Source organism: Phragmites australis, chromosome 4, assembly GCF_958298935.1.
Source record: "Phragmites australis chromosome 4, lpPhrAust1.1, whole genome shotgun sequence".
Classification (NCBI taxonomy): Eukaryota; Viridiplantae; Streptophyta; class Magnoliopsida; order Poales; family Poaceae; genus Phragmites; species Phragmites australis.
Genome location: NC_084924.1, coordinates 30,153,336 through 30,181,298, shown reverse-complemented (window position 1 = coordinate 30,181,298; position 27,963 = coordinate 30,153,336). Strand labels below are relative to the sequence as shown.

At 42.6% G+C, this 27,963-nt stretch overlaps 1 protein-coding gene, 1 long non-coding RNA gene and 1 other non-coding gene across 3 annotated transcripts; all 3 read right to left on the bottom strand.

The window, feature by feature from the left end:
- Nucleotides 1-9,062: 9,062 nt before the first annotated feature.
- On the bottom strand, nt 9,063-9,198 carry LOC133917174 (small nucleolar RNA Z247). Its single transcript, XR_009909584.1, has one exon. It is a non-coding gene; the product is annotated as a small nucleolar RNA Z247 (small nucleolar RNA).
- Nucleotides 9,199-10,102: 904 nt separating this feature from the next.
- LOC133914312 (heat stress transcription factor B-4d-like) lies at nt 10,103-12,267 on the bottom strand. The gene is made up of 2 exons (XM_062357432.1): nt 11,867-12,267; nt 10,103-10,789 (listed from the first exon to the last, which is right to left on the bottom strand). The coding sequence occupies exons 1-2, from the start codon at nt 12,122-12,124 to the stop codon at nt 10,205-10,207; spliced, it is 843 nt and encodes a 280-aa protein (XP_062213416.1). The 5' UTR covers nt 12,125-12,267; the 3' UTR covers nt 10,103-10,204.
- Nucleotides 12,268-22,686: 10,419 nt separating this feature from the next.
- Nucleotides 22,687-23,628, bottom strand: LOC133914311 (uncharacterized). The gene is made up of 3 exons (XR_009909227.1): nt 23,422-23,628; nt 23,151-23,340; nt 22,687-23,071 (listed from the first exon to the last, which is right to left on the bottom strand). It is a non-coding gene; the product is annotated as an uncharacterized LOC133914311 (long non-coding RNA).
- Nucleotides 23,629-27,963: the final 4,335 nt, after the last annotated feature.

Sequence of the window (27,963 nt, the reverse complement as noted above, 5' to 3'; positions counted from 1 at the left end):
CCAAGAGCATTAATGAAAAATTAGGTCTAGTTAGTTCTCCTGGAGGAGAAATGAAATCAATGCATGTACGCCCTAAAATAAGTATATGCATAAGGGGGGTAGACTTTCTTGCCAACCTCATCATTCTAGAATCCAAGGGAATTGATATCATACTAGGAATGGACTAGTTGACCAAGAACAATAGGATCATTAGATGTGCCACAAAGTCAGTACAGTTGACACACACATATGGTACTAAGGTGGAATTTCAAGCCACGACAGAGTTAGCTATCAACGCTAGTCTTAACAAAGTCAATGCAGTGGAAGATAGCAGAGTGGTCAGTGAATTTCTAGATGTCTTCCTGAAGGATTTACCAAGTATGCCACCTGATCGCGAAATCGAGTTCATCATTGAGTTAGTACCTGGAACAGCTCCTATATACAAGAGGCCATATAGAATGGATGAGGTCAAGGAGCAAATCCAAGAGCTACTAGACAAAGGGTTTATCCGCCCCAGTTATTCATCCTGGGGAGCCCTAGTTATCTTCGTACTGAAGAAGGATGGAACCCAAAGGATGTGTATAGATTATCGAGCCCTGAATGAAGTAACAATTAAGAACAAGTATCCTCTACCCCGCATTGAAGATCTGTTTGACTAGTTGAAAGGAGCACGTGTGTTCTCCAAGATCGATCTTCGGTCTGGGTATCATCAGCTAAAGATTCATGCTTTGGATATTCCAAAGACAACATTTGTTACTCGGTATGGTCTGTACGAGTATACAGTAATATCTTTCGGGTTGACCAATGCCCTAGCTTACTTCATATATCTGATGAACAAGGTCTTCATAGAATATTTGGACAAGTTTGTCGTGGTATTTATTGATGACATTCTGGTTTACTCCAAGAATGAAGAAGAGCACAAGGAACATCTAAGAATGGTATTGCTGAAACTTAGAGAAAACCAATTGTATGCTAAGTGGAGTAAATGTAAGTTCTGGTTGAAGGAAGTTCCCTTCCTTGATCACATTATTTTAGTAGGAGGTGTGTCTATGGACCCATCCAAAGTAAGGGATGTTCTGAACTGGAAACCACCATAGAATGTTTTAGAGATACGCAGTTTCCTGGGTCTAGCAGGATACTATCGTCGGTTTATAGAAGGTTTCCCCAAGATAGAAAAGCCAATGATAGAACTACTAGAAAAAGGAGCAGAGTTCAAGTGGACCACCACTCGATAAGCCAGTTTTAATGAGTTGAAGAAAAGATTAACATCAGCTCTAGTATTGATCATGCCTAACACTTGGAAGCTGTTCTCTGTGTATTGTGATGCATCTCGTCAAGGTTTGGGTGGTGTGCTCATGCAAGAAGGTCATGTTGTACCATATGCATCCAGGCAGTTAAGGAAGCATGAAGTGAACTACCCAACACATGACTTGGAGCGAGTCGCAGTAGTTCATGCACTGAAGATCTGGAGGCATTACCTGATAGGTCAAAGATATGAGATCTATTCATATCATAATAGCTTGAAGTATATCTTCACTCAACCAGATCTTAACATCAGACAATGCAGATGGTTAGAGCTCATCAAAGATTACAACTTGGGAATCAACTATCACCCAGGAAAGGCAAATGTAGTGACTGATGCCTTGAGCAGAAAATCTCAAGTCAACGCTATAACTCTTCAAGAAATGAGTCCTGAGCTATGCAAGGAGTTCGAGAAGTTGAGTCCGGCAATGGTGTGTAACACCGAGATAGTTGCAATGGAAATAGACTCAACGCTTGAACAAGATATAAGGAAGGGTCAGCTTGGGGATGAAAAGATTTTGGAAATCAAGCAGCTGAACAAAGTTGGCAAAGCCCTAGATTTCACTGAAGATGAGAAAGGTACAGTGTGGTACAAGCACAGGATATGTGTTCTGCACATAAAGGCTATTCGGGATACAATTTTAAAAGAAGCTCATGATTCGGCATATTCCATTCACCCAGGGAGTACCAGGATGTACCAGGATCTTAAAGATTAGTATTGGTGGTACAAAATGAAACGTGTAGTAGCAGAATACATGGCTTTGTGTGATATATGTCAGTAAGTCAAAGCCGAGCATCAGAGACCAGCAGGTCTACTACAGCCATTGAAAGTTCCTGAATAGAAGTGGGAAGAAATTACCATGGACTTCATAGTGGGTCTACCTCGAACTCAGTCAGGATGCGATTCCATATGGGTCGTAGTTGACCAGTAGACAAAAGTAGCTCACTTCATTCTAGTCAAAGAATCCTATCGAGGTCTTAAACTAGCTGAGTTATATATGTCCAGGATTGTGTGTCTGCATGGAGTACCCAAGATAATTGTATCCGATCGGGGTAGTCAGTTTACCTCACGGTTCTGGCAACGTCTACATGAATCAACAGATACAAGGTTGAATTTCAGCTCAGCATATCACCCACAAACTGATGGACAGACAGAAAGAGTGAATCAAATACTTGAAGACATGTTGAGAGTGTGTGCACTAAAGAACGGTAACAGTTGGGACAAGAATCTGTCGTATGCGGAGTTTCTTACAATAATAGTTATCAAGCTAGCCTCAATATGTCTCCTTTTGAAGCCTTATATAGAAGGAAGTGTAGAACCCCGTTGTTCTGGAACTAGACCGGGGAAAGCCAAGTTTTTGGTCCCGAAGTTCTGAGAGAAGCAAAAAGACAAGTGCAAGAAATCAGAGATAATTTGAAGACTGCTCAACCAAGATAAAAGAGCTATGCAGATAATCGACGCTGAGAACTGACTTTCGAAGTAGAAGACTTTGTGTATCTCAAAGTATCATCGATCAAAGGTCTACGCAGATTCAAGATCAAAGGCAAGCTTTCACCTTGGTTTATTGGTCTGTTCAAGATATTGGTAAGACGAGGGGAAGTAGCTTACCAACTTGAGTTACCACCTCAAATCTCAAGAGTACATGTTGTTTTTCATGTGTCATAGTTGAAAAAGTATCCGAGAGTTCCCGAAGAGGTGCTACCAGTAGAAGAACTGGATGTGCGAGAAGATCTCTCATACTCAGAATATCCAGTCAAGATTCTTGACATGTCAGAATAGGTTACCAGAAATAGACGAGTTCGTATGTGCAAGATGCATTGGAAGCATCACTCAGAAGAGTAAGCAACATGGGAAAGAGAAGATGATCTGAAGGCCGAGTTTCCCCATCTCTTCTCCGATCCTTCCGAATCTCGAGGGCGAGATTCAACCTAAGGGGGTACGTTCGTAACACCCTATATTTCAATTTTTGCAATAGTTTAAAATTTTACTAGAATTTTAAATAGGAGTTGCAAATTTTGTTCAATAGAAGAAATTAATTTCTAAATTTAATTTTTCCATAGGTTATATATTAGTTTGATGCATTCATGCCATCGTAGTTGCAATAGGTTTTTTATGCATGGAAAAAGTTTGTAAAAGTTCGCTAGAGTCGCTCGTTTAAACTCCTTTTGAAATTTGTTCAAAATATAAAAAGAAAAAAAATCTTTTCAATTAGGAGAAAAACTCCTGGCCCGAATCCTTCTCCCGGCCCACCTCTTCCCTCCCCTCTCTTCCTCCCGCGTTGGCCGCCGGCCTCCTTCCCGCACTGGGCCGCACCTGAGCCGGCCTGCGCTACCCCCGAGCCACCTCTCCCCGATTTCTCTCGCCGCCAGGCGGGCCCTGCCCAAGCTGGCCAAGTCTGATACGCCCCTAAATTGCGCACCCATTCAAATCGCCGCCTCCCCACGCCATTTAGACTCAATTAAACCCTGTGGCTGAGATCCCTGCTCCCTATTCACTCCTTCCCGGCCGTTTCCCCCTCCTTAATCCCTTACAAATGTGGTAATTGATGCAATTAAGGAAATTTAGAACCCCAGCTAATCCTTTCTAATCCGACCGATTCTCTCCCTCTCTTGCGTATTTAAGCCTCTCTTCTTCTTCCTTGCAACGTTCTGTGCATTCTCCACCCCTTTTCCCTCTTTCTCCCTCTCGGATTCAACCTCGACGCTGTCTTCTTCTTCAACTCCAGTAAGGAACTCCGCCACCACAAATTCTTCGTGCCCGAGCCGCCATTGACCTTGGCTCTTGCTTCTTTGGTGTCACAGGGTCTTCGGCGAAGTTTTTTTGCTACTCCTTAGTTCTTCTCTGACGTCGGACGCCGCCCTCACTGAGCTTGAAGCCTGCCGGCTGCCCCTCTTCGTTGCTAGCCTTCCTCAGCTCCTCTTCGCCGGCAAGAAGCCTCGGTAAAGATTCCTTGTGAGCTCCCCTTCATTTTGCACCTCTGTCCGCCGTGATCCATGCCTGTTTGCGCCTCTCTGGTGTGGTTCCGGCGACCCCGCCGCCGTCGGCCACCGGTCGAGTCCGTTCACCACCTCTTTGAACCTCGGCCGTCGGATCTCAATCCTACGGCCCTAATAGCATACCCCTTCATCACTTCATAACGGACCCACCGTGCACATGGACCAGCCTTCCAGGCCGTGGTCCATGGGTATGTAGACCAATTCCATGAGCTTTTCCAATAGAAAATTAAATCAGTTTTGATTTATGATGTCATAAATTAGTTTTCTAGTATAAAATCAATTCCTATTGTTCTCTAAAAATCAAGTAAAATTTGCAGTTAAGCCCTTAAAACTTCAAAAGCTCAATACTTTTTGCTCGTAGCTCCGTTTTGAGCGATTTACATGCCCAAATGTTCATAGTGACGTGTAGAATCTTTTTATATGGTTTTTACCTAGTTTTAGTACTGTATGGTGTACTGTTCTTAGAGGTTTCCCTCATGTGCTTTTTCTGGTTTGTCAATTAGGAGGTGAGCAGTTCAGGAATCTTCAAGATCAAGTTTTTGAGGACTTTGAGCAACCCTCCGCTGAAGGAAAGTGTCCTTGAACATTTTGGCCCATATTTTAGGATCCATGTGTAGCTATTTTATTCCTTTTGTGCATGCTTGTCTAATTTGGAATCCTATGTTAGGGTTTACTAGTTTTGTATGATTATTCCTTGTTGCTGTTGTTTAACCATGGGTTAAAATGGGTAGTATATGTTAGCGCAGTCATAGTTCGGGGAAATGTTAATCTTGACTAATGTCTATGCAACCAGAATTGGGTATGATAATCTTATAACAACATGGTATAGGGATCCTAACAGGATGGTTGGTTGGAGGTGGTGCTGAACAACATACTTGTGTTTGCTCCTATGTGGGGTCCTAAGGGCCGGTTCTTGAACATGTAACCATGCGAATCCACACAACCAAAGGGCCTATATGGGTACATCCTGGCCAACTAAGTAGCCACCCCTCTAACTCTGTGGGTACCGTTGGACGGTTGAGTGGCACAAGAGGGGGCTTCTGCAGCAATGTAATCGTCTGTTAGCGATGAAACCTCAGTGGGTGCCTGCAAGTTGGCGGGAGCTTTGTAAAGGCCTTGTAGTGAGACCCCGACTCCACATCCCGAAAGTGTGAAGCAACACGGGAATCACGACTCGTGGGGAAAGCTATGCAAACTCTGTAGAGTACCAATCTGGTCAATCAGCTGTGCTCGGACCAGAGCAGACTTGGACTTCTATAGGATTAGATGGGATCAGGGTTGGTATGGTTGTTGGTTAGCCGGGTAATGGAATTACTGGTGAGTTTTGGTAGTCAGATGAAATTCGATGAGTCAATCCTTTTGTTATAGTGGTGTCTTCACACTTAGTAAATAGGATGCATGTTGTTGAAGTCACTAGGTTAAAGTTTGTTTGGTGCAGTTAACAGTGTTTAACCTTTCCTTGACTTAAGCCCCATAGCATGTTTTCCCTACACTTATGGATTACATTTTTATACTCACACATGTCGTCCCTTCTCTTGCATTCTACCGCCGTTCAGAAGTTATCAATAAAACTACAACTTTTGATGAAGACGACTTTGACCTGGAGTTGCTGTTCTAGGCTGGAGCACCCCCGGTTGACGCCTGTGGATTATGGAAACTCCGCTGGTATTGAAGATCTTTAGTTTCACTGCGTTTTCTTTTAGACCCTCGGGTCCTTTTGTATTAAATTAATTATGTTATTGTAATAAGGGCACTGTGAAGATACATTGATGATGTAAACGCATATATGAAATTTGATCCTGGCATACATGTGTTGTGCCTGGCTTTGTTCCTTTAAAATTGGGTGTTACACGATCCAACAACAAAGAATAAATAGATTTAACACCTATTGCACTTAGACATCTAGCCCAACCTCAGTGTTCCATTTGATCATCACAGAGCATATCACCAAGCCATCTAGAGAGCAGAAATGGAAGGGAGGAGAAAACCGAAATACTCACAGTGCAATTCAGCTAAAGGCAAAATCAATAGAGTTAATAAGCACCTCCAACACAACACCTCCACCAACACAGCACCTCCACCAATCAATTGCCTAAGCACCAAAGTTTCGAACACCAGAACCAAGCTCACTCAGCTCAATTTCAATTGACTAAACCACCCAGTGATGAAACCAGAACTCAATTACCAAATCAACCATTAACCTCACAGTACCTATCACTTCGCAGGAACCATAAACACCGTCTGGGAGGTGGAGGGAGATGAACGGGTGGTGGATTACTCACCGCGATGATGTATTGGAGCTCGAGGAAAACAGCGATGGGGACAAACGTGTGGAGGAAGGGGGCCTCGGGGATGGGGCGGCGGCGTAGAGGTAGGCGATTTCGAGGAGGATCGGAATGAAGCCGGGGAGGAGGACGGCGACGGCGCCAAGGAGGAGGACGATGAAGTCGAGGAGGATAGGGACAATAGGCTCGTGCTCGTCGATGTGGGCTCATGGTCCTCTAGCATGGTCTCCTTGGTGTCGGGAGTCGTTTCAGCGAAGGGCGCAGGGAATGGGAAAATTTTCTAAGTGTGAGAGGGTGCAAACGTCGAGCCAATTTATAGGGGATGTCTTTCACTATCGGCTCAATATGACGATCGACAGTGAAAGGGTACCTTCACTACCGGCTCAAGAGGACGGCAAACAGTGAAAATAGTATCACTGTCGGCCCAATAAGTCCACCGACAGTGAAAGTAGTTTCACTGTCGGTGGACATATTTGTCCGGTAGTGAAACCCCTTTCCCTGCTTGTGCTGCTGGGTGCAAAAATATTGTTTTAGTTGCACGCAAGCGTGAAGAAACTCGAACCCACGACCTGCCTGGTATGTGTTTTCTGGAAGCACATTTTCCTTTGGAAGCAATTTCTTCAAAAACAGTAACAACTCTGTGAAGCTTTTATCAGACCACCCATTGTTTGCCTTAAATTGCAGCGGTGAAAGCACGGTACGTAACTTTGTGTGCTCCTTCTCGCAGCCCGGAAACAACGGTGTTTTAAAGTCCTCTACCATACGCTGAAACTTTTAAAACTCTCTTTCATTGGTGAAGTTCCCCTTTCCATTGCAACATCTACTCCAGATCATCAATGTTGGCATCGGCCAACATCTCCTATAGATCATCACTGACCAACGTATCTCTGGTAGGTGGCATATCGATGTATTCGTCGACTGGCATATCGGTGCACATATCTTCATCTTCTCTTCCAATATATTGCCCTTCCTACAGATCTCAGCTTCACCCTGCTCGGTCCAATGGGTATAGCCAGGTATAAAGCCACTTAGCATCAAGTGGGAATGTATGTGCTGAGTGGTGGAGAACTGCTTCTTGTTCTAGTAATCGACGCATGGGCAACACATGTATTGAGACTATGTATTTGACTTGTGCGTCGCGTCTACTACCAGGAAACCCTTAATGCTGTTCTTGTACTCTGCTCTCACACGGCTTGCATCGTACATCCATCTTCTGTCTATCTACAATTATATCATTATTGTAAATCCAAATTCAAAATATCTAGAAGATTTTACGATCACCAACAAATAAATCACCACACTATCTCCTACCGGCAATTGGCCTGGGTTGGAGGAGCTGCCTTTTATAAGCTTTCGCGTCCACTTCTGATGAGTATCTGTTGGTGCCATCCCTAGTATTTTTCTTTATTACTCAACCCTTATCTAGGACTCATTAAGAAAAAATGAAAAATAAATATGCTAATACCTAAAGTTTCTATATTGGAGGTTACTAATTAAATAAAATATAAAAAATACAATTGGATCTTGCTACATACCTAAATATCATGGATATTTTTTTAATTCATTAAAAATAAAAAATAAATATGCTCATACCTAAAGTTTATATATTGTAGACTTCTAAATTTATTCCTATGGTTCATTAGGATCAACTTTAAAGGTTTTCCTAGGTCTCCATAGGGATAAGATCATATTTGGTTTTTAATCTAACATTTTGAGTTAAATGCTAAATATAGGATTTAACTTGGAAATTTCAACTTACTTGAGCTCAAGAGGCTCCTAGAAGCTTGCTTGCTGTTGGGGAAATGGAAATGAAAAAGGCAAATGAGCAAATGGAAAGAAAAGAAGAGATTTTGTTTGGATAGCTAAAGAGAGCTCATCTAAACCTTCTTCTTGACCAAAATTGAGCTTGAGTGGTGGGTGAATCAATGTGGGAGACTGGATGAAGTGTTTGTTGCCATAGGAGAGTTTGTGAGGGAGATAGTTATGAAGTGCCTTGTGGTTGATCTGTTAGCTCGAGCTAGAAAAAGGTAGGGAAGAGGAGGACATCACTGCAAGCTCCTATCATCCATCGGCAGTGATGTAGATCTATCACTGTCGGTCAGTGGATTAAACCGGCAGTGATGAGGGTGCTAGGTATCACTGCCGGCTCAATCCATCAGCCGACAGTGATGACCCTTATCACTACTGGTTCATAAGCTATGATGCCTGATTCTTCCCACGCGGCTTATGAACCGGTAGTGATGCCCCATCACTACTGACCCATGAGGAACCGGCAGTGATAGGCCGGTATATAAGCTTAGTTTTGTAGTAGTGAGTTGGTGTTGCTGTTGTTGGGCCGTGAGTTGTTGGAGTAGCCATCTTGATTTCCACGGGCATTATTGCCACGACTGCGACCTCCACCCTGGCTGCAAGTGCCGCCCCTTCCACCACCACACCCACCATGGAACGCAGTGTTAACAGATGACTGTGATCGGGATTCTTGGAATAGATCCATCCGCTGCTTGAAATTCAGCAGCTGAGCGTAAAGCTCAGCAACTGAGATTGGTTCCACTTGCAACACAAGAGAGGTTACGAGAGGATTGTAGTCATAGTTGAGACAGATCATGATGTATGAAACCATCTCCTCCTCATCTTCCTGACGTACTCAGTGATCGTCGAGTTGCCTCTCTTTGTTGTGGCCAGTGCGATGCGCGTGTTCACCGACCGCGCACGCATCTGTGAGGAGAACATCTCCTCAATGGCACGCCATACGCCATACCTGCGCAGACATCTTTAGAGCAACAACTTATGTCAGAACCTCCCTTGAGAGGGTCGACACCAAAAAACCAAGGACCTGCTGATCCATGGCCACCCAGCGCGCATACTCTAGATTCAGTCCCTTCATCAGTTTGTCGCCGTCCTTGACATCAATCTCTTTCGGAGGAGCCACCGTGGTGCCGTCAAGGAAGGCCTCCATCTGTGCGCCATGCGCAGCCGGAAGGACTTGTGCCATCCACAAGAGGGGATTGCTTTTGGTCAGCTTTTCCAAGATTGGATGACCGAACGACGGATTGACTGAGCTTGACGAAGAGGAACTAGACGCCATTGAAGTAGATGCAATCCAGATGTGGCGAGAAGGAAGGGCTCTGATATCATATGAGACGAATTGGTTTATCGTAGAAGCGTTTTAACTCCCTTGGGAGCCACCGTTACGTGTTAATAAAGGGCCAAACCTTGGCCAGAGATTTACAGGATCCGCACAATGACTTGGCCGGCAAGATAGATTTAAATATTCTATCTATACAATGTTTTATCTATAGTATAATATCAAGACAGCACAAATCATTGTTACGTTGATACAGTAAGTTATCTAACACACTCATGGCCTCACTTGGACCTGCCCCCTGGCCCTAACATCATTACCCTAACTAATTAGCTCCCCATGCATTTCTTTCGAAAAAAAGAGCTAAGATTGTTTGATATGGTGCCATACTGCCATGCCGATGGAGATTATTTTCATACAAAGGTAAAAAGGGGCAACTGCTTATTTCTCTCAAACAAAGGTTCTAATTAAGTCACATAAAATGGATGCCTAGCTAGCTAGCCTGCAGCGACATACGTACCTCTCCTCACTATCTACAAGATTAATCTACGTTCTACAGTCACCTACACCTCAGCTCACTTCCATTGTCATCACCATCGCCGTCGCCGTGGTCGCCGTCGCCTTCCTCCTCCAGCTGCACGGCCTGCGCCCTCCTCTTCTTGCCCTCGTTCAGCCGCACGCCGAACAGCTTCACCGGTGCCTCTTCGTCGCCGCGCTGCCTCCGCGGCTGCGGCGGCGGCGAGGTGCCAGCAGAGCCGAGCTCCACCAGCCTGCAGCTGGAGCTGGCCGGCGGCGGCACCGGCTCCACGTGGTTCTGCAGGAAGTAGATGATGTCGCTGTAGAGCCTCCTCATGTGCTCCAGCTCCGATAGCAGCAGCGAGTTGCGCCGCCGGAGCTGCCGGTTGTCCTCCGACAGCGTCGCCAGGAAGTCCCCGCTGTGGTCTTCCTGGACGTGGTAGACTGGCGGAGGTGGTGGCGGCTGGGGGAAGAGGCTGAGGTAAGTCTGGTGCGGAGGGAGCGGCTGCGGCGGCGGCTGCGAGCACGAAGACTTCCTCCTGTGGATCTCCGAGAGGAGGTGCTTGGCGCCCTTCTTGAAGAACTCGTTGGCAAACTCCCACCTGTCAGCCACTATCTTCCTGAAACCCTGCAAAAACAACATCAAAGAACAAGAAGAATCAGGAGAGGATGCATATTTCAATCAGGATATATAGTCATTGTACTAGCTAGTGCATGAAAATTGATGCTAGATAGACACAATGCCATATGATAGGAGTTCGTGTACTGTACATGCCTGCGAGTGTAATGCCAATCTTTTCTCTGTCAATGATTGGGAGTGAATATCACTGCGAAAATGTGTACTGGTTGGTGCACGATATTTATGAATGCATGGTGTGCTAGCTAGCTGTAGATGGGAGAGGCTAAAGAGAACATGCATGGATGTTATAAATCGTAATGTAGGTACTCTCATTGTTGTAAACTTTTAAGAGTTTTGCTTGCAGGCCATGAGAGTAGTACTAGCTGTGGACAAGACTGCACATCAGGAAGGGGAATGCACAATGAACTCATGCTGGTACGACACTGAGTGACTAGAACTGAGCCACATGTTCAAAAGAGCCGCATGCTAGAACAAGATAAAGCACATCGTTGTGCACTCTCCTCGTTTTAGAAATAAAGATATCTTGTCTTGGACATAACGACTCAAAGAACCAAAAGGCAAAAGCTAGAAGAGAGATTATAAAAAAGCATGTTTTTGATTTTGAAGACAGACAAAAAAATCGGCAAATTGGAAGCACAGCCGTGCATTCAAATCTAGCTACAAGATATGCATGCTAGAAGTCCTTTATCCCTCTCTCCAGTCCACAACCACTCCCAGAAACAAACACCATCGCTTGTCACATTCTAGGAAATTAAACACGAAATGGGAAGGATGAATAAATGTCACCCCTAACCAACACAACAGTTAAATCTACAAACATACACAGCATTAGCACACCAATCTTTTCACCACCAAATTATATTAGTAGTAAAACAGTAGAAAACACATCTCCCAGCTAACTAATACGAACCACACTAAAGTCTCGTCAATGTTGTAGCTTAAAAGCATAAGGGAAAACAAAACTAGCTTCAGAACTTCAGAGCCCCATGAGTTGCACAGAAAACAAGAACCTGCAAATCAAACCAAGCAACATGTGGTTTACCAAGGGGCTAATTAGTTTCTCACATATGTGTTGAGCTGCCTGACGAAGCTGGAGAAGTTGTTGTGCTTGAAGTAGTTCGGGAGGAGGTCCCTGGAGAACTCCGGCGGTCGCCACACCACGAAGGTGGCGCCGTCCTCCCCCCACGACACAATGTTGTCGGTGCGGGGGTCGTCCACGAGCTGGTATGTCTTGGTCAGGAAGGGGGCCGGCACCGGCTTGGTGTGCGAGCTCTCCATGTCCACTACCGCCTCGCCACTGCACCTCTCCACAAGAAATGCCATCTTTTTGTGTGTCCAAGAGCGGCCAACCTGGCTTGGTGAAGCTAGCGAAGCTCAAGCTCGCTGCTTATAATTAGCGAAAGCTCGGGACAAGAGGAGGGGAAAGAGCTCTCCAAGGAAGGAGCAAGGCATGCAGTACTGCTATGCTAAAGAGAGGGGACAGGAGAAGAAGGCCTCTCTCTCTACAGCTATATCTCCAGCCTCACACACCGGAGCACACATCCACGCACACCCCCACCACCTTCAAATATTCTCGTGTGGGTCATTGTCCGGATCTCTTGCTCAAGCTAGTCCATCTCTCTCTCTCTCTCATCATTATACGTGCATATGCATGGATGTCTGTGCGTGCACACACAAGCCTGCTGCTTGCACGAACTTCCGCTTGGCATGTACTCCACTTGGATTTTTGGAGGGGTCAGTGGTCACAAGGAATTCCATGGCATACCCCCTGTTAGGGAGCTGCTTATAAATTTGTATAATATGCATACCTAGCCTGCAGAGACCATATGCAGATATGAGATGCATACAGCGTCGATGGATTGAGGAGTTTTTGCGATCCATGTATGAATATTTAACATGCTCATTATTGGATCACCGTACTAATGGATCATGAGTTCAGTACAAGTACAGTTATACTACTATAACGTAACTGTTCAAACACCGGTGTGGTTTTTTTTAACGTTGGTACACTACATAGGTAATGAACATTAACTAGGCGATTGATTCACTGACGTACCAGCATTTCAGAATCCCAATAGCAGCTTTATTTTAACACCACTATAACTCATAGATATTTGTACACACTCATACTAACATACGTACGTATTCACATAATGTCTGCTGAATATCAGAAATGCAGAGCTTGAAAATTGACGAAGTCACCGCAGGTTCCTCGCTCGCTGTCACGGGTAGTCTGTCGCCTACCACTGAAAGAAAATACCGTCTTGGTGGGATAAAAAAAAAAGCAAACCTAGAGTTTGATCTCTGGTGGTAGGGGTACAACCACCTCCACCAACATCGCAATAGCTAGCTAGGGAAGTGCAGGATTATTCAGATTTTTAATGCCTTGATCTATACATGACACCACATAATTTCACCATAAATACATACGTTGCACGCTTGTGGGACGAATGAGGTTGCTAATATTGCTCCAAATGAAAGGTTGCTAATCTTAAAGACAATACCTTTTCTTTCAGAAGTTTTGTGCGAGACAACTCTGCAAATTCTTAAACACAACACCACTGTGAATTAAACATTCAGAACACAAGAATGAGCTGAAGTTATATATTTTAACCAATTAAGAGACCAATATAAAATATAGGTTTCTATATTTATGCCTTTTAAAATTAAAACTTCTCCCACATGAATTTCAAATTGACATGCTGAAAGCAAATTTGTTGATTCTATTTCCAACACTCACATTTCAATTTCTTTTTTTGCAATTCTGTAACTTCGATTGACGATCCGTTTGAAGCATATTGGTCATAAAAAAATGTGCCGAACAAGATAGGATCCATCATGGATATGTTCTGATGAAGTTTTGTAAAAATATATTACATAGTTGCGATCACAATAACTACGAGTTACGACTCGATTTCGATAGTGGATTTCACCTTTGCTCACACCTCCAATTACGATACCAAAAGTTGTTGATTACAATCTTCTAGATAGAGAGTTACAATTGTAATCGATCAGACACTTTAAGTTACAAGTCATGATGATCATAAATTTCACAAAAGCACCCCCCCCCCCAAGTTAGATCCTAAAACTGGTAGGTTATGATGTCCCGAACAAGGAGTTGCAATTTGTTATTAATTAGCACTTTATATTGTCATTATTTCATTACGAATGACTGATTCAGAACTAGCACTGTAAAGATGTCTTTGCCTAGTGAATTTACACCAAAGGGCATAAATCCAATCGTAATTATTGGGTTGAGGGTTATGATTCACGCAATATCAGATCATAATTGTGTACTTCTGAAAATAGACTGTAATTTGCTACTTCTTGGATTGTTATTGCATACTTACTTGGATTGTAATTCGACAGGGGTGAGCAGAGGTGAACTACTTCATAGGAGATATAATCGTAATCAATCATAACTCGTACCTGACAGAATTGTAATTTCTGGAGTCTTCATATCAAAACTCAACCGATAGTGACAACGATTGTAATTACAAAAATTCTTACTGAAATGTTCTAAAACTTTATACAAACTTAGTCTTCATAGGTCCTATTTTGTTAAGCATATTTTTTCCAATAATATACTTAAAATAGATCGGCAATTCGACTTGCGGGTGAAGAGATAAGGTATTTTAAAGATTGAAATCAACGAAAGAATCCCTCCTGCACAGCTCTCTGGTGGGCAACGTGCACTACTATAGAACTGGGCTTATATGCCAGCCCATCACTGTCAGTTTCTCATGAGCCGGCAGTGATGGGACATTACTGCCAGTTCATTAGCCGCGCGGGAAGAATCAACTATCGTAGCTTATGAACCGACAGTGATAAGGGTCATCACTACCGGCTGATGGATTGAGCCGGCAGTGATGCACCCACATCTCATCACTGTCGACTTAATTTACTGACAAGCAGTGATATCTTTACATCATTGCTGACAGATTATATGAGCCGGCAGTGATATCCTCCTCTTCTCCACGTTCTTCTACCTCAAGCTAATAGAGCCCTTTCAGTACTCTATCTCTCACAAAATCTCCTATGGCAACAACCACTTCATCACTTCTCCCTCATTGATTCCCCCACCACTCAAGATCAATTTTGGTCAAGAAGGTGGTATAGATGAGCTCTCTCTAGCTATCCAAATAAAATTCCTTCTTTCCTCTCCATTTGCTCATTTGCCCTTTCTTCATTTTTTAGGACAAGTGAAATCTCTATTTTTCCCCAACAGCAAGCAAGCGGGAGCCTCTTGAGCTCAAGTAAGTTGAAATCCTCAAGGTTAATCCTATATTTAGCATTTTAACTCAAAATATTACCCAGAAAAACTAAAGTTGATCTTATCCTTATAGAGACCTAGGCAAATCTTCAAAGTTGATCCTAATGAATCATAGGAATAAATTTAGAAGTCTACAATATAGAAACTTTAGGTATGCGCATATTTATTTTTTATTTTAATGAATTGGAAACTTAGCCATGATATTTAGGTATGTAGTAAGATCCGATTGTATCTTTTTACATTTTATTCAATTAGCAACCTCCAATATAGAAACTTTAGGTACGAGCGTATTTATTTTTTATTTTTCCTTAATGAGTCCTATATAAGGGTTGAAAAATAAAAAAAATTTCTAGAGATCGCGCCAACAGTACTCATCAAAAGCGGACGCGAAAGCATACAGAAGGCGGCTCCTCCAACCCGGGTCAATTGCCGGTAGGAGATGATGAGGTAATTTATTTGTTGGTGATCGTAAAATCTTCTAGATATTTTAAATTTGAGGGTTTACAATAATGATATAATTGTAGATGGACAGAAGATGGATGTACGATGCGAGGGCAAATCGTTAAGACAAAGTAGCTAAATTGTATTAATTACTATGTATGAATTTGTTTTAGATGCAATTATACCTCACTTTTGTTATGGAAGCTTCAATTTCTCTACGCGCGCGTGAAACTATAACAAATTTTTTGCACCTTCGCTGTACCAACAGTGAAAGAGGTTTCACTGCCGGTGGACATATTGGGCTGCCAGTGAAACTACTTTCACTGTCGATGGATTTATTAAGAAGGCAGTGAAAGTAGTTTCACTGCCAGTCATCCTATTGAGCCGACAGTGAAGGTACTCTATAAAATTTAAATAAATATATATAAGGATTTTAGATCAACAGAATGTTAATAAATATAGATAGTACAAACTTAATCGAAAACTCTTAGTAGCCTAGCAGTTTGTTCGTTCTTACTTAGTGCAGGTCGTGGGTTTGATTCTCTGGGTGCGCGCGAAACTAAAATAATTTTTTTACACCACGTGGTACCAATAGTGAAAGGGGTTTCATTTTCAGTGGATATATTAGACTGGGAGTGAAACTACTTCTACTGTCGGTGGACTTATTAGGCCGACAGTGAAAGTAGTTTCACTACTGGTCATCCTATTGAGCCAGAAGTGAAGATACTCTTTCACTACCGATGCTCATATTGAGCAGGCAGTGAAAGCCCCCCTATATAATTGCTCGATGCCCGCCCTCTAACACTTAAAAATTTTTCCCGGCCTGTACCCTCCACGTCGAAACGCCTCCTGCTGCCTCCTCCCCGACATCGCCATCCCCACCGCATCCTCCCCAATGCCGTCGTCCCTGCCCCGGAGCCCATTGTCCCCATCCCGAAGGCCATCGTCCCCCTCCCTGGAGCCCCGATGTCCCCATCTCGGAGGCCGCCATCTCCATCCCCGATGCCGCTGTCGCCCGTCCCGTTCGTGCTCCATCGTCTGTGCCCGCCCGCCTCGCCGACCGATAGAGCAAAGGTAAAATTTCTCATCACCTCCCTCCCAATTCTGTTAATCTGGACAACAGGTTAATGTGCTTTATGCTCTATGATGAAAGAATGCACTGAGACTGGGCTTGATTTCTGAGTACACTAGCATAGACCTGGATGTTACTTGTTGTATGTTCGGTTCTGTACCTATACACTGAGAAATCCATGTTGATTTGGCTATCCAGTGGAATACATATTAAATTGATCCCTGGATGTATGCTGCTATGAGTTTAAAATCTGTCTAATATAATTGATACTTGGTAAATTGTTATGTTAACTTCTCTGAGCAATCATTTTTGCAAATTGATATTCCGTTCTCCTACCTCGGTACATTCTTATTTGTTCTGTTCAGAGTTTGTGCACTTTGTTGGCATAGTAGCCATGCCCATAATGATATCTTAAATTTTAAAGAACTAGATCAAGATCTATTTGCTAGCTGAAATCTCAGAATCATTGCTCTGTCTATGATGTATACACAAATTATGTTCCTATTGTCCATTACTTTCTGTATACATGATGAGAGATACTATCCTTTATGGCTTGTTGTCTTTTTATCTCAAGATCATGTGTAATGAATACTCTTGAATATTCTCTTGTATTTTGATATGTGGTATAATATCCATGTTTTTGAAATACTAGTTAATTTGGCTATCCAGTGCAATACTAGTTCAAAGAGCATTAGTGTGGTTTGTAGTATATCATTTTTTGCATATTCTCTAAAATTTAGGACTGCTATGACATAGTATGTTGTTCATCATGGTCGGCAAAGTGGAGTGTTCTCCAGTTAGGAGGAATTCCATGCATAGTATTTTGCAAAGAATACAAGTCCAAACATGAAGCTGTCGTGGCATACAACAGTTGAATCATCCAAGCCGAGCTAAAATTAGCTAACTTCAAAAATAAGAAAAAATGTGATGCCACATGTAAAAATGTTATAATCCTAGTTCTAGTTGTAATCATCATTATTTTTCTATATAAGATGATGTGACTTGTAAGATCAATATATCAGTGCGCTGCGGAGGAGCTCGAATGCTCAAACCGTACTAGGGTTCAAGAGTCAGACTTCGATGCCTTTGACACGCCGACGAGCCTGGAGCTTAGGCGCTGCCACGGTCGATCAGGCATGGCCGGGTCCTCCGTTTCACCACCATCGGCCCCCCTCGTCCCCGCATGTACAGACACCATCAGCCGTCCGCGTGAAGACACGTTCCTTATCGTGGGAGAGGTAGAAGGATACTGAACTGGCTCAACTCGACCGACTTTTCGGGAGGTGACCTGTGAGAACTATTATGTATATACGTGTGACATAAGTTACTATGTATTAATGAAGGTGCCTTTATTATTGATTTACATTACATATGTCTCATTGTATGCATGTATTGAGTGGGAGAGAGACGGAGAGATCGAGGAGAGAGAGGGAGGACAGGGCCGGAGTAGAAGGGGGAGGCACAATACTGCTGGCTGAAACCACCAGCTAGCAGTGATATCCAGAGCATCACTACCGATCGAATCCTTTAGTCAGCAGTGATAACCCCTTTCACTACCTGTCCACAAAGTCGGTAGTGATAGTTCCCAACTATCATTGCCTATTACCCACTACTGGCTTCAAAACCAGCAGTGAAGGGGGTTTTGGAGCCGGCAACGAAGGGGGTTTCTGTAGTAGTGGAGGCAATTTCTAGTTGGCTAGCTCCTTTATTTTGGTGCATGGAGGTAGAAAATTGGTCAGGTGCCGTGGTCATCCGGCCTATGTGCAGCAGGAGTCTGCTCTACCCACATGTGTGTATATATATCAACTATATCCATATTGTGTATTTGGGCTCTAGTCATTAGAGGTTACTTGACCATCACTATTTGTGCTTAGAAATCGTTAATAATGTTCTATTAGTGATGGATCTAGTAACGACCCATCACTAGTGTGACATCGGGTTGGGATTCGGTCAAGATCTGTCACTAATGACATATCATTAGTGACAGGAGAGAAAACTACCCGTCACTAAAGAAAGCAGTAATAGGTCACATGAAAGCCTGTCACTAGTGACATTTGTCATTAGTGACGGGTAAACATGACACACATCACAAAAGATAGCCTCTGGTTGCATAGTGACGTGACCACTCATCAATAGCGGTTGATAACTACACCCATCATTGATGAGTGAATCATTAGTGATGGTTTTTTAATTACCCGTTGCTAATGAGTAATTCCTATTTTAGGGTTCCTGTGCCAAGCAGCTCGCCCAGACTGATTAGTGACGGGTAGAGACCGCACACGTCACTGATGACCTGTGTATATATAATAGGCCCGGGAACTCTGGCCCCTGATTTTGCCTAAGTCCCCAGCGCTCGCCGCCCGCCGCCCCTCCTCCTTGATGCCCGTTACGCCCGCCTGCCCCTTTTCCTCACTGCCCACTACCCTCTCCTCTAGGGACACTTCGCCTGCTCGCCATTTCGATTGTGGTGCCACCTACAACCATCCCAATCACTCCCAGCTGGGCGACGCAGCCCTCCGAGGTAGTACCATGCACCCTCCTCCTCGAACTAGAACTGAAGAAAATTTATGCATCCGAGTTTACAATGAAGCTTGAACTAGAACCGAAGAATAAAACACACTTAAAATGTGACCCATCTTAATCGGTACTCTCTAGCCGTCAGAGTTAATAAGTCAAGTATTTTTTATTGCAGAATATTATTATACTTGCTCATGTATTTTTGATTGTGGAATATTATTATACTTGGTCATATTATTGCAATTTTATTTTTTATACATACATGTTGTTCAGTTCTTTCTTTACACATGATATTCAATTCTTATTTGTGCGAATGTTATTAAATCATTGTAAGGTCATGCTTATTTGATGTGTTATCCATTTTTGCTTTGATGATGAGATTTAGAAAATTAAAATTACATTTTTAAGAAAATCCTAAAAGTGAATTTAGTTTGCGTCACCTACGTCCCTCGTTCGAGAGTGTTTGATTATAAATATGACTCGGCAACATGTCATATTTATTTCCTGAATTGTCCATGAATTTTGGATAGTTTGAGGATATGTGCCCAAGTAGGTTTCTGTACTCTTATACGGTTCTAGAGAGGATTTCGGTGACAACATCCCTGTTGTTCTCTAGATACATACCCTTTTAGCTCATTGTTGAGATGTGTATTTGGAGAACAATGGGGAGATACTACCAAAAATTTCTCTAGAATCGTACAAGAGCATAGAAATCTACTTGGGCCATATATCCTCGAATGAGATTAGGACCTATCTTTGCCTATGTAGAAATTAAGATCCTTCACCATAGATAACATGTATCATATTTGGATGTTAATTTATATTTATAAGAAAATCCTAAAAGTGAATATAGTTACTATGTCAATTGTACGTACTCTGTCATTTCTGTTAGATGTCTGCCAACAAGTCTTCATCAGGATCCTCTGATGAAGTACAATATCCCAGTCAGAAATCTTCACAAGCAGGTGCCAGTAGTGCTCGAGTACTAAGGCAAAGGACACAAACAAAGTGGTTGGCAAACAAGATTACTATTACGGAAATCGATGATGACTGCATGCCAATGGAGAAGAAGGCCTTGCAGAGGTTCCGGAAGCTTTCATGTCTTAATGCTTGAGAGAGGGTATCATTGATCCTTCCAAAGTTCGATGACCTCGCTGTGGATCAAAAGAACGCCTTGTTTAATGATGGCATCAATACATTTCTGGAGTTTCTAGAAAACATAAAAGCGAAGGGGTTCAAGGTAGCTATGAAAATAATCACCAAACTTTGGAGAAGCCACAAGAAATGAACGAGTATATGGAAAAAGGTTTGAAGCCCTTCAGCAAGTACCCATATAAGAAAAGGGAGGATTGGGAAGCTTTTGTGGCGCTGAAGAGCTTAGAGGCATTCCAAAAGGAGAGTTCCGAAAAGAAGCAGCTTCTGGCAAAAAACAAGTAGAATCACAACCTGGACACAACCGGGTATGTGGGGAAAAGGGAGAAATAGCAGGCGGAGGATGAAAAGTTAGCCAACGAAGGCCGCAAGAATCCTTGTTTGCAATTCTTGGGACAATTGCGATTGTATTTGCGAGCGAGGGTTAAGCTGTTAGAAAGCGAAGAAATTTCCTTCAAAAGCTATGAAACCCAGTCATTCGTTGAAAAAGTGAAAGAAATAGTAGCCCAATCTACCGAAGGTTCATTCACCGGGGTCAGAGAACATGATGACCTCTCCATGATGCTGGGAAACCCTGAGTACCCAGGTCGTGTGCGAGGCGTGTATAGTTCCCAGGGCTAGTATATAGGTTTCCCCCAACATGTCGGGATGTACAAGAAGAGAAAGAGGTCGGGTATAATCGATTTGTAAGCATTGACCCTGACACGAACAAAGAACATTTATCAAGACCTCCTGCAAAGGTTGTGACATAGGAAGCCATACATGTGCACCAGCGACTGATAGCCCCGTTGCTGGACTGAAGAATAGTCAAGCCTCCAAGGTAGTTGAACAACCTGACTTCTGTCCATCTATGGAGCCGAATATGATAGTCCTTATCAATGAGATCATGCCATGCTCACTGTTTATAAGACCTGGTTGGTACCAAATTGTGGTTGTAAAGGGCCAGGTGCATCCAGAGGTTCAGTATTAAATATGGTCTTGATATGTCCTAACTATGCCGTGGTCTTCGTGGATTTTGTACATGACAATGATAGAGACATAGATTTGCCCGTCTCCCCCAATGATGAGATCCAAAAACTGGATCAAGCTCATCTTCAAAGGATCCAAATGGAAGAAGGGGGCCATCTTGGTGCACCCGGAACCAACTAGGAGCGATCCGTCTGGATGTTCAAGTGCACCGCGTTCCCTACCCAATCCTTAACCTCGACATGAGTCAGTTGCGTCGCCTTTACCAACTCCGCCATCTCCAATTAGGCAACCTGAGGCCAGCCCAGAGAAGAAGAAGAAGACCAAGTCAGGGTCCAAGAAGAAGCTGCCAAAGAAGTCCAAGCCCTCTGGTAAGGACTCAATCATCGAGAAGCACAAGGTAGGAGCAACTTGGACTAATGCTAACCCAAAATTCTAGCTTGGGAAGCCCTTGCTATCTGTAGATCCACTTCGCAGGGTGGGACAACATTGTGCCGAGTTGTATAATTACTACCTACAAGGTTGTAGAGTGAGGAAGACTTACATTGTCGTCCAATACCAAAATCGTCACTTCTTGAATGGGGGCGACTACTTCATTGTGGACTTCAATGACTTATACAATCTCTTCAACCTTGATGCCTTGGACGTGAGGTTATTACGATGCTTCACATTATAAACCCTTTCAAACTAGACATTCATTAATTATTACCATTAATTCTCTAATCTAACTAACTTCTTATCCGTAGACACTTGGTGCAAGATACGAGAAAGAAGGAGCCCTTCCGATTCCTTGACCCCTAAATTATAACAGTTTCGGTGATGGAATAAGATAGGGAATTCGCTGTGGGATATGTGACTTGGGCGCTGAGTCACTTTTTGAAGAAGGGATACTTGATGGCCACCCACAATACGGGTGGTCATTGGATCTTACTGGTCATTGCTCTCAAGTGGAACTTGGTTTGATACCTCGATTCAACAAGACCAATAGTAGGACTTGACGATAAATGGGGAGAACGTGACTATACTTTGGTCAAACGAATCCTCGACGTGTAAGTTCTTCATGACTGTTATATATTGAACTTTTCAAACTTTTTTCATATATTTACCAATGGATCCCTCTTAGTATGTAGGGCTTTTGACAATTATATTCATTGTGATTCAAAGTATTATTCGAAGGAGCCTCACACACTGACACATAAAACTGTTATCACAGTAAATGGTAGCAGAGACATATTTGTAATGTAAAATAGCCCTCATAGCACTCCCCAATTTCCCCTTGTACCATTATTTTTTGCTACCTTGCAAAAATAGCATCCGATTGCCCAGATCCATTGCTCCGTCTAGCACTCTGTTAACTTCTCACACTTTCTGCTTCTTTCACCTTCCTTGATCAATATGACCCATATTTGAACAAAACAAAACGCCCAGGAAAAGCAAAGCAATGACACAAGTTCAGGCAGCCATTGTTCTGAAAATAGGACCCAAATTTTAACAAGAAAATAGGCATCAGCAGAAGTTTAACAAGAACTTTAGAACATGTACAGAATATTATCTTACACACTAAACTTGTTCAGAACTTCACAAAAATGCCCAAGAAAACAGACAGCAGCAAAATGTGCAACGTGAGATAAAGCACACACAAGAACTCCAGCTTACACACTGGCTCTTACAAAATTCAATGCTACTGTCCTATTGAATCTCACAAATTCAATCCTTCCCTGGGGTCATGGATCCAGACCGGCTTCTACTGACTGGACCTGGGCTTTTAGGAGTTGTAGCAGCAGCTGAAGTTGTTTTCGCCCTTTTGTTTGGTGTACTTGGAGCAGCCATGTCCTTCTTGGCTCTTTTCCTACAAAGAAAGCAGTTGGTTATTTGCACACAAGATTAGTGATAGATTTGGTGATTTCCACAAATTGTGAAGTACGTACCTCTTTCGCTTGTATAGTGGATGGTGAGGCAAGGTGCCATGGTTTGCAATCTTGTTCTTGCAATTCTTTGCAAAGTGTCCACAAATTGGAATTTGTTCTTACAAAAACAAAGGAAGATTGCATACCCGTCTCTATCCTGCAGCTGCGGATCCATCTTGCGAGCAGCAATGGCGGCGCTGGAGACTGTGATCTAGAGGCGGGCGGCAGGTCAGATGACAAATTCCAGCCAGGGCGACGGGTGGCGCTGGACGAGCAGGGGTGGGCCGCGTACCTGCGTGCGGATGGATTCGATGCGTGAGGGCGAGGACGAGGTGGATCGCCGGAGCTGGACTTAGCGCGCGAGGAAGCGGGCGTTTTCCCGTGTGCCTGCGAGTGCCAGGAGATGGGGATCTTGTTCTATTCGACCGAATCGGGATTTTTTCTGTGAGCGCCTACGTGCGTGCAGACGGACTCGATCCGTGAGTGAGAGGGCTGACGGCTGAATGCTAGACGGAGGAACTCTCCGATGGAACCGCCTGCTATTTTTCCAAGGTAGCAAAAAATAATGGTACAAGGGAAAACTGCGTCTCAGAGAGTGCTATGAGGGCTATTTTGCCTATTTATAAATACTCTACTATTTCTGTTTTTTTTTCTCTTTTGAATTGATAGGTTTTTTCCCTCTTTAGTACCATCAATAACCACCAGGTAACGTCTACAGCTTCTACGTTACGCGTCACGCACTGCTAACCATTGCAGCAAATGATATGAAATCTAAGATAATTACATAGTTTTTCATAATTACTCTCATTCATTACTAATATTCGATGATAAAATGATTTTTCTTAAGCTAATTGTATAGCTTTTTTATAACTACTTACGTTCAACAGAGATACAGCTTCCTTGACATTAACATCGAGGCTGCTGCACTCTTCCACATTCGAGGAAGAATCATCTCATTTATAATGACCGAAGTTATCTCTCCAAAAGACGAGTTCCATTATAGGGACATAACATTATGAATCTTATGTAATTTGTGATTTCATTTTAGACTTATGTATTTATACTATTTTGATGTGGACTGGAGCTATTGTACGTTTTGATTATAGCATGGTATTGTCAGTAAACTAAAACAAGCAAGGTGACTTATGTAATTTGTGATCTCAATGTTATTATATAAACTTGAGTGATCTCGATGTGTTTATCTTGACATGGATATATGAATGTGCATAGTTATATTATGTTTGAAGGAGAAGACGGTTGTCAAATCCCGACTTTGCTTCAGGATGTAGTCAGAAAACATGGAAAACCTAGGGGAGTTAGCACATTAGTGATGGGTGAAAATATTACAATTCACTAAAGAAGATCATTAGTGATGGGTGGTTGTACGCAAACATCACTGATTGCAGAATATTAGTGATGGGGTGGAAAGCCATCCGTCACTAATGACGGTCACCAATGATGGGTCAGGGACAGGTCGCTGTACACAAACATCACTGATGGTAGAACATTAGCGATGGGGTGGAAAGCCACCCGTCACTAATGATGGTTATCAGTGATAGGTCTCAGTTATGATCCATCACTGTGACCATCATTAGAGACGGATCCGCACCTGTCACTAATGTGTCATCATTAGTGACGCGTTCAGAATGATAAATATAAAACCCGTCACTAATAACGTTTATCACCCATGACTAATGTGCTATTCTAAGGTAGTGCATGTTTGTCTAAGATCATTAGCTACTCCCAGTGCATTATATCATGCACATTTATTAGTTGTCATGTAGGATTTTTTTTTAACATGGCAAATAATTAAAGATCACTACTTAAAAAACTATTTTTCGAGACACTTAGGGTAACTTTCTACAAGCAGTTTATTTGAAAAACTGCCTGAACAATTAGCGAGGGTCTCCTGCGGTTACGGGCTGCCTATTATCACAGGCAGTTCATATAAGGAACCACCTGTAAAAATGGTCATTTCCACAGGCGGTTCCTTATGTGAACCGCCTCTGGAAATGATCATCCATTAAAAAATTCATAACTTTTGTATATGAGGTCGGATGAGAAAAAAATCTATATGAAAATTGTAGCTCTCGATGAGATCTACAACTTTGTAGTTGACATTGTTTTTATTTGAAATCATTTAAATATCTAAATAATTATTTGAAATTTCAAACGATTATTTGGGCATCTAAATGACTTCAAATGAAAAACTTTTCAACTACAAAGTTGTAGATCTCGTCGAGGGCTACAATTTTCATAATCCTCATCCGACTTCGTATAAAAAAGTTATGAATTTTTGAAAATAAACTATCATTCATTTCTACATGCCTGTAGAAATGACCATATTATCGTAGGCGGTCTGTTTAAGGAACCGCCTGTAGAAATATGTGACATCTTATCTTTAAAAATTCATAATTTTTTCATACAAAGTCGGATGAGGATAAAGTTTATATGAAAATTGTAGCTCTCGACGAGATCTACAACTTTGTAGTTGAAAGTTTTTTCATTTGAAGTCATTTAGATGTCCAAATAATCGTTTGAAGTTTTAGATTGTAGATATCAAAAGAATTACATATGCTCATATGTTTAGTAGTCGTTCTCTAGTATGATGGTGGGGAGGGTTCACGCGACCCGACAGGTTTCGAGTTCGAGTGCCAAAAAACGCGCGACTTGTGACTTGTGACCGTGTGGGGTTCCTGGTCGGTCCAATTTTTTTTTTTTTTTACTTTTTTTCGGTTCAAAAAATATCGATTGAGGGACCGATTATCGCAGGCGATCCGCTTAAGGAACCGCCTGTGAAAACCTATTTTCACAGGCGGTTCCTTAAGTGAACTGCCTGTGGTAATAGATTTCCACAGGCGGTCACTTTTGCGCCTGTGGAAATCATTCATTTCTACAGGCCTTCGATCGCAGGTGGTTGCACTAAACGCCTGTGAAAACGAGTTACCACCCGCCTCTAAAAATAATTTTTGTAGTAGTGGATGAGAGAAAGAAACGATGTCTTATATAAGATACAACTTGGGCATGATATCCAAGACTGGAATCCGTGTAGTTTGTATTGTGTTGTATGATACAATGGATTTGTTCACAACACATACAATAATTAATTATCTTTAGAGACTTAGGAAACAATAATATGATACTATGTATTGTAAGATTTTTTTCAACATATCGATTTAATGCTCTCCCTGTGATGTGACAGTCTTGTATATAGAATTTTGATACTATGCACTGGGAGTAACCTTAATATTACATATCAGCAGCATTAGACAAATTAGTTCGCATTAATATAGAGTTCATCTGAAATTGGTATATGTATAGTCACTTTGCTTGTCGCAACTAATACACCTTTTTTGCCACTAATATGTCAAGAGATATAACCACAACGAATTAAAGGAACCAATAGTTTGTAACAAATGAGATTACGCACTCCTACTTCTACAAACCTTCTCAAATTAAGAATAGCTACAAAAGGGGTCACTACAACATAAACAGTCATCCGTGCTGCTTCATCAGTGTCGGTTATGATAGAACCACCACTGATGAAGTATTAGTGCCGGTTCATAACTTTCTGTGCTCGATCAACGATCGAGCCGGATTGAACTGGCACTAATACTTCAGTGCCGGTTGGTAACTATGAGCCAGTACTGATAGTGAGTATCAGTGCCGGTTCGTATTACGGGCTGGCACTAATAAGTCTATTGTCTATAAAAGGCATATTTCTCTTCCCCAAGCTTCCTCGGCACCGGTCACTCTTTTTCGCCCCTCTATGAAGGTATATTTCTTGTACTATGTGAAGATACTCTAGTTAATTTTCACTTTCTCCATATTTCATTGAAGCTCGAGTTTGAGCACTGAGATTCCAAAACAATAATTCATTTATTGAGCGGTTGTATGATAGTTATAGATGTAATTCGTATCTACAAAGAATATACCTTAATTTCTATTAAATAAAAAGCTTTAATTACCAAATATACAATAAATTACAAACCTAAATATACAAGAAATTGATTCCTACAAAAAAAATAATGATAAAGTACTACACAAATTATAGGTCCAGTATAAACCCTAATATAAGATAAATTATAGACCTAGATATACAACAAAATATTTTGTCAAAAGAGAGAAAACAATGTCGGCGCCAGTTCTAGGAAAAAACTGGCATTGATAGTCCAACTATCATTACTGGCTGGAGTTTAACACCAGCACTAATAGTCCAACTATCAGTGCCCGCTGGGTTATACAACCGGAACTGATTCTAGTATCAGTGCCCATTGTATACCTCAACCAACACTGATACTCTATCCCTATATAAACAGGACTTAGCCATAGCCTCTCAATTCCTCTCTTGCGCACTTGTCGATTCCCGTTGTCTCACCAACGCTGCCATCCCCATCGCCATCCCTAGAGCCGCCGCTGCTCCCCCCCCCCATCCCCATTGCCTCGTCCTATCCTCTTCCCTAAAGCCCGCATGCCATAGCCAACGCCGTCCTCATTGCCCCATCCTCTACCTCGGAGTCGATGCCGCCTACATTGCACCGCCCTTTTCCCCAGAGCCCACACATTGTCCTCATCCCCGTCGTCCGTGCGCCATCCTCATCCCCAGAGCGTCGCCAGCCCCGCTGTCCCCACTGCCTCAGAGCCTCGTCCTCATCCATGTTACTAGCGTCATTGTCGAGGTTGTGTAGCTCTGCAACTGCCACGGTGATTTGATAAAAAATGTGGTTACTTTGTTGTGTAATCAGATGACAATTTGGTGGTTGAAGAACTTGATGATCTTTACATAGCATTAGTTCAATTGTGCCCTTGGTTTGTTGAAGAACGAAAGCGAGCA

What these genes read in the sequence shown, in the direction of transcription:
- LOC133914312 (XM_062357432.1), bottom strand. Translation starts at nt 12,124, where the DNA reads ATGGCATTTCTTGTGGAGAGGTGCAGTGGCGAGGCGGTAGTGGACATG. An exon ending in TCAGGCAGCTCAACACATAT is followed by an intron (nt 10,790 to 11,866) that starts GTGAGAAACTAA and finishes TTGTTTTTGCAG; the next exon opens with GGTTTCAGGAAGATAGTGGC.